The sequence below is a fragment of the Rhinoderma darwinii genome, chromosome 10, assembly GCF_050947455.1.
Source record: "Rhinoderma darwinii isolate aRhiDar2 chromosome 10, aRhiDar2.hap1, whole genome shotgun sequence".
In the NCBI taxonomy this organism is placed as follows: domain Eukaryota; kingdom Metazoa; phylum Chordata; class Amphibia; order Anura; family Rhinodermatidae; genus Rhinoderma; species Rhinoderma darwinii.
This window is the reverse complement of record NC_134696.1, coordinates 28260772-28274210: the sequence shown is the minus strand read 5'-3', so window position 1 is coordinate 28274210 and position 13439 is coordinate 28260772. Positions and strand designations below refer to the sequence as shown.

Genomic DNA, 13439 nt, shown 5'->3' with positions numbered 1-13439 from the left:
TTACTTCACGCTACATACACAGGTAATGATATAAACAGGACATTTTGAGGGAAATGTATACAAATGTATTGCAATGGAAAACTGGAGCAGCCAGCCACCAATCACGTCTCAGTTTACATTTTCCAATCTGCCTTAGAGAAATGAAAGCTACAATGTGATTGGTTGCTAGGGTCGTCCGCTGCAGTACCCTCTGCACTGGTTTCTATGGGTCTGCACACTGCTGTCTGCAGGATACACGTCGGATATAGTAGCAGAGGTCGGGAGGAGCCGGCTCAGCGGCTGGGCAGGGCTCGGAGGATGGGCGGGTGTGCGGTTATAAACCTCGGTGATGTCAGCAGCTTTCCTCCAGACACTGTATAGCGCTCGTCGTTGTGTGTGAGCTGCAATTCTCTATATAATAATTGTTAGCGGCGGGGCCTGAGGTGGAAGCCATGACGGTCTGTGGATATAACACACCTAAGAGGCTGCTGCTGCTCGTCTGCCTGCACTTCACGGTAACGTCTCCCTCTTCCTTGGGCTTCTTTGTTCTCTGGATGTGGGGGCCCAGCACGCCATGTGTGCCTCCTCCTCACGTCCGCAATCCTCCTGCCCTGAGCAGCGATCATCCTCTATAGCGAGGGATTGGTTGACCGCTCCTGTCTGCAAGAGGTTCTGCAGCAGCTTGCACTTCTGATTCCTTTCTGCTGCATTACATTGTATTCCCTGCGGCTCTTACCAGGCCTGATCCCCTCTCCCTAATGCGGCCTTCTGTTCTTCCCATCTATGATGTATATAATCTAAAATTTCTAGATCACTAAGGAATATCCATTATATTGAGATTTTTTTTATTTATTTTTTGCTCTAAATTACTGGGGTATTTTTATTTAGATTTAGGGTTTCCGAATGGCAAATTCAATTATAATGAACTGGATTTGATTAAAACATATTTTTTTTAAATGATTTGCTTTAATTTCACAAAATCAGATTTTTGCTGTTCCTTCTTGCAGGTTAATTCTTTTAAAACTGACGATTGTTCTAGTTTATTACCCTTGATTGTTTGGTTTCTTAGATTACCTATGCATTCTATAATTCCATATGCAGAATTATTCCAGGATACCGGTAAATTTTAGTTAAGATGTTCTAGATCAGTGTGTTCTAACCTGTAGCTCTTCAGCTGTTCCAAAACTACAACTCCCAGCATGCCCTGACCACAGGCAGCCTTTGTGGAATTCTGGGAGTTGTAGTTTTGCAACGGCTGGAGAACCATGGGCTTGAGGTGATTGTTCTGGATCACCCGTAATTGTTAGTAGTTCTAGACTACAGGTAACTTGATTTTTGATTTATGGATTAGTTCTATTACATTTGATTTATTCTGGATTATTAGTACATTTTATGTAGTATCTGGACTCCTAGTACTTCAGTGGATCTATAGATTCTATGTTCTGTATAATCCCCTGGGATCTGGCGTCTGCTGCAGTCGTTCGGTCTCGTAGGTTCCTGTGTGAATAATGACTTCCTGGCAGCGCTGCTTTATGTCATGGGCGAGCAATGTCTCCTGGATGTGTTTTTTTTTATTTTTACAGGATTACCGGAACATTGAAGAATTTCTCTAAAACTTTTTATTATTTTGCAGATTACCTTGTGTATGGCGGACAATAATTTTGACCATGATTGTGAATCTGGGTAAGTGTTTCTATACTTTGTATTTGTTTTTATTCAAAAGAGCTGGCAATAGATTGATTTTTTTTTTTTTTTTTTTGTTTCAAATGGTTTTCTTTTTGTCTTTTAGTGATTGTTCTCAAGGCACAAACTGGGTCAACCTCTGGTATGTGTGGTGAGTATCGGCCCTTTTTATGATCTGTTTTATTTCCGCTTGTCATTACGTCATTTAATGTCGCCAATGAAGTACGCAGCCTATAAAAGGGACTCTTATGAAAAGCGATGGTGTCACTCATAGGCATGTAAAGCTTCTCAGGACTGGATATATGTGAGATAAAGTAGCGATCGCTAGGAGCAGACTTCTTGTCAGTAATCCCATTATTAATCGACCTTTTCCCTGCCTGAAATGGCTGATAATGGAGAGCAATAGCTTGAATTCAACTGTGCAGCAAATGTAGAGCGAATAGGCTATAGGTTGAGCTTTTTTTTTTTTTTTTTCTTTGCCGTCCATTCCCCCTACTGATTGAATTGACTGGCGGAGTTAATTTTGATAAAAGCCACGCTGTTTGTTTAGCAGATTTTACCGAGTATTCGTAGTATTTGGCTTTTTTTTTGTTTGTTTTTTTTGCCATCTGTTCGTTGCTTCTTCTCTGCACTGCAGTGAAATTGAGGCTGATGTTTATTTGCTGACCCCACTGGCATTAAAAGCTGGTACAAAAATAGACTCCAGCATGTGTCCTGAAAGCCGAGTATCATATGAGAATATTAACCCTCGTGTTCATCATGTGATGGGCCTTGTGGCTCGAGGCGTTGCTACCAGTCCTATTCGTTTTTATTTATGCTGCATATGGGATATATGGGATCTGTCTAGAGCAGGATTTCTCAAGGTTTCTCAACAAAAGTACCCCCTATTACAAAAAAGTACCCCCAAAACTGCTGCGCCTTTTAAAAGCACAACGTGTGGATCGTTTCAGTGCCCACCTAGAGAAAATGGCATGTAACCCCTGGGGTACTTAAGGTGAAGAGCACAAAAATCTGCCTCCTGTACCTTAAGGGTATGTTTTTAGCGTAAACACTGCAGAATTTACCAGATCTCACGCAGCGTATTACAATAGCGGTGGAAAATATACGCAGGAAAGTGACCGGCAGTGCAGATTCTCAATCTGCGGCATGTAACTTTACCTTGCGAAAACGCTGCAGAATTGCTGCGCAGAAAGAAACTGAAGGGAATTCTGCGGTGTTAACGCTACATGTGAGCGTATTCTAAAAGTGCAGTCACACGAGACAGGTTTTGTTGCAAAAATTTCTGTTACTGATCTGTTGCATTCATCTGAATGGGGTTGTTTCTGCAGAAAGTGCATGAATAGAATGTATTTTCAGTCGCATTTCTGCAGCAAAATCTGCCGTGTGAATCCACCCTAAGGCTGAGTTCACACGTCTCAGATTAGGGCTACACGGAGACTTTTTGTAGCGCTACAGATTTTTGTTTTTTTATGTTTTTTTTACCACTGGAGTGACAGCTGCAGTCCACAAGATTTCACACAACTCCATGCCTTCATTTGGACTGCAGCTATAGCTCGATAGTTAAAATCCATCAGTAGCACTACAAAAAGTCTGTGTAGCCTAGCCCGGGCCTTAAAGGGAATGTCGCTAGAAATTTTTTTTTTTTTAGTTAGTTAAACAATTATTATTTTTGAGTGATTACACATTGTTTTAATTTTTTCACAAGTCAGGAAATATTATAAATTAGATTCTAATTTATAACATTTCCATGTGCTGGGCACTAGAGGGAGCACTTTCCAAAATTGCAGCATGGTCAATGTGGTAAAGCAACCTCATTGCTTTATGCTGCAAATTTGGGGTGGACACACGCTCTAGTGTCCTCACACAATCCCCCCTCCCTTATTCTAGTGCCAGGAGAAGGAGGGGGTTGAATCATCAAACCTCCTACACTGTGTGCCGCCATTTTCTGAGCGACTGCACAGTGTAGGAGGATTAGATACAGGGCTCAGCAGACAGTGTAACACGAACATAATACACACATCAAATACACAAACATAACTTACCTGTTCCTGCCGCCGCTGCCACCTCCGCTCCTATTCCTTGCGTCTTAAGTAGTCATCTTACTGTCCGGCCGCGGCTTCCGGTCCACATGAAAATGGCGCCGGATTTCGCTCTGCCAAAGACCTTCCTTTTGGTCTGTGTGGGAGCGGCGCATGCGCAGTTCCCACACAGACGGCGTACACTATAGTGAATGGAACGGCTCCCGTTCGCATTCTCTATGGGGATGTATGTGCCGTATTCCATCTCTGTATGTGTCGTTAATTGTCACATACAGAGATGAGAAAAAAAATGGCAGCCTCATAGAGAAGTAAAAATGCAACAAGTAGAACACTAACACAATTAAATACATTTCTATTTTTTTTATCATACTAAAAGCAATATGATTAAAAAAATTATAATAATTCACGACACCTTCCCTTTAAGATCATGCTGCTCCTATCCTCTACCAGCTCTATACAATGTGGTCACTTATTTCAAATCCTGGTTTAGGGCTCTTGTTCTGGTCTTTTATGATTGGATTAGGTGTTGGTCTGTGTGTTTTGGTTGGTATTGAATTTTTCTGGCACTCAATGTTGTCCATTTTTGGTAAATCTGCCTTTCAGTCTATGGCTGTCCTAAAGGTGGCCACATAAATAATTGTCAAGACCTCTTTTCACCAAAAAAATTTAAATACTGGATCCCCATTACTCACTTGGCTGACTGAATCTTTCATTTGAATTTTTTTTTTATCCTGGCTTTGCATTGTTTGCAGCTGTTGCTGGTAATTGGCTAAAGGAAACGAAGATGACTGAAGGTTATTTTAGGAAATTGAGAAGAATAAAGCTATGGGGGTCAACATGTTTGTACTGACCTTAATGCGGAAGTTATCCATCTGGATACTGAACCTTGCCCAGGATGACTGAGGTTGTCAATGGTCTTTGTTCTGGTCCCTGTAAAAATCCACCACAGGAAATCCGTGCTGTTCTCCAGCCTGAAGGACAGTGGCAATCTTGTTCAATATTGATTCATTGCACATAACGGGGCCGGATTGTTAGATACGGTAAACTCTGAGACGTCTACACCATCACAGTGAAAAATGGCTTCTAAGGTGGTGGTCTTCTCAAAGAGGCTAATATACACAGAAGATGGGGGAATTGAAAATCTAGTCTAGATGGGCGGTGGTCTCTAGGACTAGTTTTACTTTTCTTAAAGGCTATGTCCACCCTTGCAAACCACTTAATATGGTTGCAAAGGTGTGTCAACTTTTTTTTTTTTGTTATTTTAAAAGTCTTTATTTTTCAGTTTTTGTGTTACGAAGTGTACAAACTCGAAGTACAACTCTAGTCCAGTTAAAATAATCCATGTCAAGCATTTCCATACCTGTTGGAATAAACTTCAGCAGAATATTCATTATTAAATATAGTAGTTGTCCCATAACAGTCACTTTAAGGTAGATCCCATTTGGCCAGAAGTCTCAACATACATCAAGACCCCTCTTCTTGTCTTTAGACCCCTCATCTGTGCCTCCAACATATCCGATCATAGTGTCTTTCTCCATCTGTTTCTAAGTGCAGAGCTTGTGTGAATTTATTGTATATGCGTTATAGGAAAAGTACAATTAGTTGAAACTTGTGGATGTCAGGGATACTTGGGAGGCTTTGCTTGCGTTACAAGGTCATGACTAGTGATCTGGAAGCAGTAAACTGCATTGTCTTCTGCTGATGGATTACCTGTGGGATCGTCAATGCGAGAAGTGGCTGTAATGAGAATTGCCCTATAAAACAGAGCAGAGGAATCCTATCCAAAAGTGTTCTACATACGCACACTCTTCTAAGTACCACAGTGCAATATCCCCTCATGGCGAGGACTTTGGAGACTTGGACCCCCCCCCCCCCCCCCCCCCAAACAGATCCTAACGGTCTTACATATCTCCAATTTTATCTGTTTCGCTCCAGGCTGAACTGGGTGATTACAGGGGAGGATAGACTGTATTAAACAGCACAGAACATTTTTATAAGATTCTTTTCTTTAACTTCTATCTATAACCTTACGATCCTAGTACTGCTGTAAATTTACATTTTAGGGTTTTTCCTGATGTGCTTTAATTGGGAGTTTGCATTTGGCATTTCGATGCAGTGCCCTGGTGCCAATTATAAGTTAAGACTGGTCCACTGACTTTCCATTATGCCATTGTATCTGAGCCCTCTTACAAAGCCTTTGATTAAAAGCACTGGCAGAGTGAAGCATTTTTCTGTCTGTTTATATTGACTCGAGCCTCTTTCTCTTCCTCCCCAGGCTGATCCTGGTCACCATATTTCTGCTCCTGCTTTGTGGGACCACCGCCAGCTGCATAAAGTTCTGTTGCAAAAAGAAGAAACCGCCTGTGCAGACTTTGCCAAATCATCCCTATGAAGTGACTGTGATTGCTATAGATAATGACAGCACCATCCACAGCACAGTTACCTGTAAGTATTATTAGTGAATGGTATAACTAGGGCAGGTGACAGCAGGGAGGGTAATGGTGAATCTGCTCTGTAAAGCCAGACCAGGTGGCCAGACTCCTTAGATACGCTTTGTTTGACTGACCGCTATTCCTCCCTACCTCCCCATACACATGCATGTTTGACATATTGGCACTCCATTAAATTGGTTGTCTGGTTTAGAATGTACACAAGTAGTGAGTGCATCCTGAGTTTTTAAATGTGCGTTCCTTATCCACAACCTCAATCAACTGGAGCGGCGATCGACTACAAAGAATTCATGTCCATCTGGAGTGCCCAGCACGTGTGCAATAAATGGACAGCCCATTGCTTTCCATGGGCACCATGTAATATTTAATTTCTCCTGTGGTGGTTCTGCAGAGGAATTGTCTTGCAGCCAGGTTCACCCATTTGTTACAGCTGATCACTGAGGGTCCCAACACCAGGAAACTCTTGTTGTCAGGGGTTTTTCGATCCATAAGGGATTGTCCAATGCAGACACCCCCTTGAAGCATTTCTGAAAGAAAAATGGCCAATAATTACTATGTGTTAGTTTTGTTTCGGGACAAAACAAAAATTATTTCATGTAAAGCCAATGTGCAGATTTACAGCATGCTTTCTGTTCTCTCCCTTTTGTGGTTTTCACCACCGCTTACAAGCCCAAGACCCAGTCAAGCGGTCTACTAATTTATGCAAAACTATTCTACGTCAAATATGCAACTGGTTTTTAATCCCAAACTATAGTTAATTTAGGGGACTGTTCACATCTGCGTTGGAGGCTCCGTTAAGGGCTTGATCACAAATTTGGCTGTTTTTGCCAGACATAGTAGCGCAGTATGCTGCACTTTTATGTCTGGCAAAATGACAGAAACCAGAAAGTAGACCCAGTGGAACCCATTAAACTCTGAGATCCGTCAGGCGCCGTTGGTTTCCATCATGCAATGGATCCTGGGCTTCCGTATTCTCGTTGTTCTGCTCCTATGACTGAGCAGAGCAATGGAACCCGTAACACAAATGTAAACGAGCCCTAAGATGGCAATAACTGTACAGCAGATCCTGTCTTTGAACCAGGTCAATAGCCAATATGCAGTTTTGTATATCAGATGCTGTCGTGATAAAAATGCTTTTTTCCAATGTAACTTATCTTTGGTTCGGCAGGTGGTATGTAAAGTCTGTATTTCCACATTGTAATTTAACCCTTGCCTTTCCATTTCTTTGCAGCATACAGCTCTGTGCAGTATCCTCACATGTTTGCTTTCGGCGACCCTGACCGAAGCACCCTGTCACCTCCAGCTTATAGTCTTTATGCTTTAGAGCTCCCTCCAGCCTATGAAGAAGCCATCAAGATGGCCAAGCCCAGTAACGAGGTCGGCACCTCTACGGCTGGCCCTAAACTAGAGGACATCACTGAGAATGAGGGACCTGAAGAGCAGTCGGATCGACAACCAGAGCAGCAAGCTGTATCCAATGTCAATGACTCACCACCTCAGTATGAAGAGACTGAAATTACTCCCAATCATGTCCAGTGATGACTAACTATAGATCAGGAACCCTCTCTTTCCGGGATTTGGCTAGGAATCTTAAAGGATCATGTTCTGCTACAGTTGCCAGGGCATAAGATCCCTTCCCCCTGATCTGTTGGCAGTGTTGTGACCTGCATATAAGGCTTCAACTTTCTAGATGATGACGCCTTCAGGTCCTTTGCGCTCTCGTATCATGTGAACAGGATATTAATATCCTCTGTCCTGTAAATACCTGGTGTCTATTCTCGCTACAAATGGAAGCTCTAACGGACTGCTGCAAAAACAGCACTGGTCTCCCAGCTTGTATTTGGGCTACAGTCGATACTGGCTTGCTATAATTTCTCTGCTCTCAAGAGAATATAGAAAAGTCCACTTGCATACATGGGGTTTGAGGAAACTCTGTGTATTAAAACCTCTTTGGGGCAGCTGTCACACTGTTCAGTGACCATTTCCAAATTGGTAGGGTACTGTTTGTCTAAAAACAAATATGTAGATAGAAGTTTTTGAGCTCTTGTGTCAAGCAGCAATACTAGATTTGAGAATGTATCACCGCTCTAGGAAACATGGGTGGCAACTCTAGTGAGGGCTGTCAGTGGCCATATTGGTTGTCGCCCAGCTTTCCCAGAAAGTTGTTCAAAATTATATCCGACCATTTTAGAGTTACTTGACACATTAGGGCAACTCAAGGACTTCCATTTACAGTGGATTTTGGGGAGAAATTGTAAAAAAAAAAATTTGGGCCCTTGTCCTAAATTTAATAGGAAAAGGTATGGTGTATAGAACAAACAGTCTTTCTTAAATTCTTATATGTGGCCCTGTGTAAGTGATATGTTTAAAGTCCCGTAAGTGTTGAATGAACTATTCTTTTGCTGGATGTCCCAGATAAAGGAGTGACTATGCATAGCACACGTAGCATGATTTTACCTCTTCACCAGTTTGTGCCAACCCTCCTGAACATTCCTCATGTTATCTCGGGATTGAGGTTCCGATCGATCTCAATCCTCCTTCTTGCAGAAGGATACATTTATCTAGCAAATTGCTGGCATGAGAAACTCGTTGCTACGTAACGGAATTTACGACTGTAAATATCCCAATCATTCTGTTATGAAGAACTTGCAGTACGAACTTCTTATATTTTTTTTCTTCCTTTGAAGTGTATATTAATGTAGAGTTATGGTATGATTTAAAGTATAACTTGAAATGTGTAAGTTACTTTTTTTTTTTATTAACCAATGTTCAGTATGTGAAATACCAATAAAATTCTAACTGCTCAACGGATTTCTTTAATAATTGTTGACCAGGCTAGATGTCTGTACACGTTCTGCTTAACTAACCCCTTAATGACACACCCTGGAAAGGCCTTAAAGGAAACTTTCACCTATTAAACCAGCAATACCTGGTGGAAGTGGGTGAAAAAAAAATCATTTTTATGTAACCTATAATTATATACGAAGTCTGCTCTGTACATTTAGTATTCAGTTTTTTTTGTGTTCCTGCACCGTATGCTAATGAGCATAAGTCATATCTTCCTTTGAAGAGTCATAACTTCATTCCTTAAAGTGTAGCTAAATGTTCGCCAAACTTCTGACATGTCATAGTGACATGTCAGAAGTTTGTATTAGTGAGGGTCCGAGCACACAGACCCCCACCAATTACTAGAACGAAGTAGCTGAAGTGTTCGTGTGAGCGCTCAGCTGCTTTTGTTTCTGTTCGGCTTTTTCCGGAAATAAATGTCTTGGAGTACGGCCTCATAGGCTTTCTATTGAGTCCGTACACCGATACATTTATTTCCGGAAAAAGCCGAATAGACCCGAAGCAGCTGAGTGCTCACACGAACGCTTCAGCTGCTTCGTTCTAGCGATTTGTGGGGGTCTCCGTGCTCAGACCCTCACCAATACAAACTTCTGGCATGCTTTAGGCCACTCGTGGGAAAAAGCAGCATGTCCTTTCTCGCTGTGGTTTGTACCTCTGTACTCCCATTAAAACCAATGGGATGCAGAAAAAAACTGTGGTGCTAGTTTCTGGCAGAAAAATACGTGCAGCCAGTTCCAAATCTGCCTAAAAATTCCTGAAGGGATTGAGGCAGATTTTTTGTGCCTGCAAAAAAAAACTGAGAAAAGGGCCTTAAAGGGGTTGTCTACTACCGGACAACTGATAAACTTTCAACCGGATAGGTCATCAGTAGATTATTGGTGGGGGTCAGACACCCGGACCCCACACGATCAGCTTCTGTGGCTGCCTCTGGGCACTGGACATTCATGCCGGAAGGAGATGGCTCCAGCCATTAGAATAGTGGCCGAGATGCAGTACTGCAGCTCTGCTCCTGTTAAAGTGAATGGGAGCAGAGCTGCAGCATGGCTGCCATGCGATGGGCGGAGCCATCTGCTTCCGGCTCCGTACACTTGATACTGTGCAATGACATCCGGTGCCTGCATGCAACTGGAGCAGCTGATCGTGGGGGGGGGGGTTATGGGTGTTGGACCTGAACTGCTGATCCACTGGTGACCTATCAGATTGGTAGGTCATCAGCTGTCCGGTAATGGACATCCCCTTTAAGTTATCCGTTTGACTTGATCAAATGAATACTCCGAAAAGCATATTCTAGGCAAAATAAGAAAAGCTCAAACTATCCCTCTCCTAATTTACAAAAAAGGCAACTGACTGAAATGCTAGTAAATGTGGCAGCCTGTAGAGCTGTCATTTCTTTGAAACCACTTTTCTCACGGCTCTACTGGTCATGCGCTGCCTCCTTGTACCTCAATGTACTACAGAGCGTTACACACTGTTCAGTTGTAATATTAAAACCACAGACCGATGAAGTGCATGACATTGCCTATCTTGTTCCAACGGTACCTGTGGGGAGTATATTAGGCAGCAAGTGAACAGTTAGTGCTTGAAGGTGATGTGTTGAAAAATGGGCACATGTCTGAATTTGAGTGACTTTGACAAGGGCCAAATTGTGATGGCTAGACGCTCGTGTAGTTTTAGGCTGCGTAGCTGCAGATTGGTCAGAATGGCCATGATGATCCCTGTCCACCGCCAAAAGTGCCCACAATGGGCATGTGAGTATCAGAACTAAAACATGAAGCAATGGAAGAAGGCGGCCTATTCTGAAGAATCATGTTTTCTTTTACATCGTGTGTCTTAGTTTTAGCTGGGGAAGAGGTGGCACCAGGATGCCCTGTGGGAAGCAGGCAGGCCGGTTGCTCTGAGCAATGATCTGCCAGTAAACCAAGTCCGGGCATTCATGTGGCCGTTACTTTGACACATACCTCTTATCTAAACGTTATTGCAGACCAAATACCCCCCCCCCCCCTCTTCATTACCACCATATTCCCTAATAGCAGTGCCCTCTTTCAGCAGGATAATGCACCTTCCACCCTGCAAAAATTGTTCTGGAATGTTTGAGGAACATGACACAAAGTTCAAGGTGTTGACTTGGCCTCCAAACTCCCCAGATCTCAAGCCAATCGATCATCTGTGGGATAGACTGGAAAAACAAGTCTGATCCATGGAGGCCGCACCTCACGATTTACAGGACTTAAAGATCTGCTGCTAACGTCTTGTAGCCAGATACTACAGGAACCTTCAGAGGTCACGTAAAGTCCATGCCTCAATGGGTCGGAGCGGTTTTGAGAGAATGAGAGGGACCTACACAATATTAAGCAAGTGGTTTTAATGTTATGGCTGAACGGTGTGTGCTCCCTGCACAATTGTCATTCATTTTGCGTTCGGATTGGCTATCCACATGAGTAAAATGCGTGTTACAGGATCTGCAGGTCCTTCATACCACCACACTTGGGCATAGCTTGAAGTGGACCTACTAGGATCATAACATAGCAGGACCATAGGGTCTTTCACTCTTTAGCCTCCCAAATGCAATTTTCCAAGGATCTTTGTACACTAGAGGTCCTTTAAAAGCCACATGTAAAAGTAAAGTGGCTTCTTGTTACTTGGCTGTACAGGAGAAGTAAAAAAATAAATAAAATGAAACCCCCTTTTGACATTGGGTCTCAGTGAAGATTTACCTCAGACTTCTTGCCCTCCGAACCCCTGGATTTCCCTGTACCTTTAAGATATTTCTCCCTGCTTTCTGGTCAAAATACAGGAGGAAGCAGCTAAAATGGTGCAGAGAGCTGTCGATACTTTCACTATTATGTGCAACCGGAAAAACAATGTAAAGGGGTTTTCCCATCAAGGACATTTGTGACATAACAGGATATGGCAGATAGGTGCGGGTCCAACCTCTGGGACCCACACCTATCTATAGAACGGGGCCCCCTAATTCCCGTTCTAGCTCGTTGACTCCCAGCCACTTACCGATTACATGGTTGGGAGTAACTCGCTGAGCTACGCGGTTTCCGTTGCTCCCATAGTAGTCAATGGCAGTTATGGAAGCAGCATACCATGAGCGCTACGCTGTTTCGGTAACTACTGTTCAGTTCTATGGGAGTTACGGAAACAGCGTAGCTCAGCGAGTTACTCCCGACCATGTAATCGGTAAGTGGCTGGGAGTCAGTGTGAGCACAAAAAGCTGGAACTAGGATTAGGGGGCCCTGTTCTAGAGATAGAGGTGGGACCCGCATCTATCTGACATTTATGACATATCCTGTGGCTAGATAATAAATGTCCTTCATGGGAAAACCCCCTTAAGGACCTATATTGTACGGAGCACCTTAGCAAATTGGTTAACCTGACCCTAGTAGCTACGTTTTGCAAAGTATGAAAAGCTCCCCAGCATTTCACTGCAATTTACTCATTCGAGATCTAACATCTGCTCACACCTTGTATCTTAAGACCTCCTGTTCATGTTGCATCACAGCTTGTACGTAGTTCTCTAGAGTTACATTTTGGGCTATCCGCCTGTGGGAGTTTCAGCTCGCTTGGAATGCTTGAAATTGCTGCATTAATTTACAGAAGCCCATTCCTCTATAAAGGCCTAGTGTGCAGTATATTGCAGTTTTATGGATGAAATCCTCTCATACTGTAACAGAGCAATATAAATGATAAGAGGAGAGGTCAATCAAAATATAAAATAAAAGCTAATATTGCGTTTGACTAGATCTATTCTTATTACTATTTAAAGGTGGTTTTTTTTAAGCTCATTTATGTTAAAGTTTTCATCAGTATAAGAAAAAAACAAAGGTACAATAACAAGACAAATAATAATTAGGTACTTGAGTAAGGCCTTGTTCCCAACTTGTTTTATATCTACGTTTAACATAAATATCGGGAAAAAGCTGCCAATCTATGCTGTGACTGATCCCTAATGCCTCATGGACACATTCTTCACCATTTTTCACGTCCATTTAAAACGGATCCGTGTGTCTGTTGTGACATCCGTTTGGTTTTCGTTGTCACTCTGCGTCCGTTCCGCTGTTCCGTTTTAAACGGATGTTGTGCTTCCGTTTGTCTGGACTGGTCCGTTAAAATCCATCTAGTGTGTTGAAAGCAGGGAAATTTGGCACACCCTGCCGTTGCTTAGCAACGGCTCCGTGAAAAACGGACAGCTCATCGATGCCTTCCGTGTGCCGTCCATTTTTTTTTGACGGACCCATAGACTTGGGCCCCACGGTCACTGAACAACGGACAAAAAAAGAACGGACCCGTCAAAACAACAAAAGTTTGCACGGCCCCATAGAAATGAATGTGGCAGGGCGCTGTCCGTTAAGAAAACGGATAGCACCCTGAAGAAAATAACTGAAGTGGGCATGAGGCCTAACAGTAGCATCTGTCACCAAAGATTTTTCAATGA

General features: G+C 42.8%; 1 protein-coding gene and 1 long non-coding RNA gene across 2 annotated transcripts in view; one reads left to right on the top strand and one right to left on the bottom strand.

The window, feature by feature from the left end:
* Positions 1-234: 234 nt before the first annotated feature.
* On the top strand, positions 235-8931 carry TMEM52 (transmembrane protein 52). The gene is made up of 5 exons (XM_075839638.1): positions 235-494; positions 1613-1662; positions 1769-1813; positions 5977-6146; positions 7383-8931. The coding sequence occupies exons 1-5, from the start codon at positions 432-434 to the stop codon at positions 7688-7690; spliced, it is 636 nt and encodes a 211-aa protein (XP_075695753.1). The 5' UTR covers positions 235-431; the 3' UTR covers positions 7691-8931.
* The window catches only part of LOC142661925 (uncharacterized), a 94336-nt gene continuing 86504 nt past the window's right edge, over positions 5608-13439 (bottom strand). The window contains exon 3 of the long non-coding RNA XR_012850840.1: positions 5608-6678. This is a non-coding gene — a long non-coding RNA (uncharacterized LOC142661925). The remainder of the gene's footprint in view (positions 6679-13439) is intronic.

Excerpts from the sequence above, each read along its gene's own strand:
- TMEM52 (XM_075839638.1), top strand. The coding sequence starts at position 432 with ATGACGGTCTGTGGATATAACACACCTAAGAGGCTGCTGCTGCTCGTC. Across the intron at positions 495-1,612 it reads TCGTCTGCCTGCACTTCACG|ATTACCTTGTGTATGGCGGA; the intron begins GTAACGTCTCCC and ends ATTATTTTGCAG. Across the intron at positions 1,814-5,976 it reads GTCAACCTCTGGTATGTGTG|GCTGATCCTGGTCACCATAT; the intron begins GTGAGTATCGGC and ends CTTCCTCCCCAG.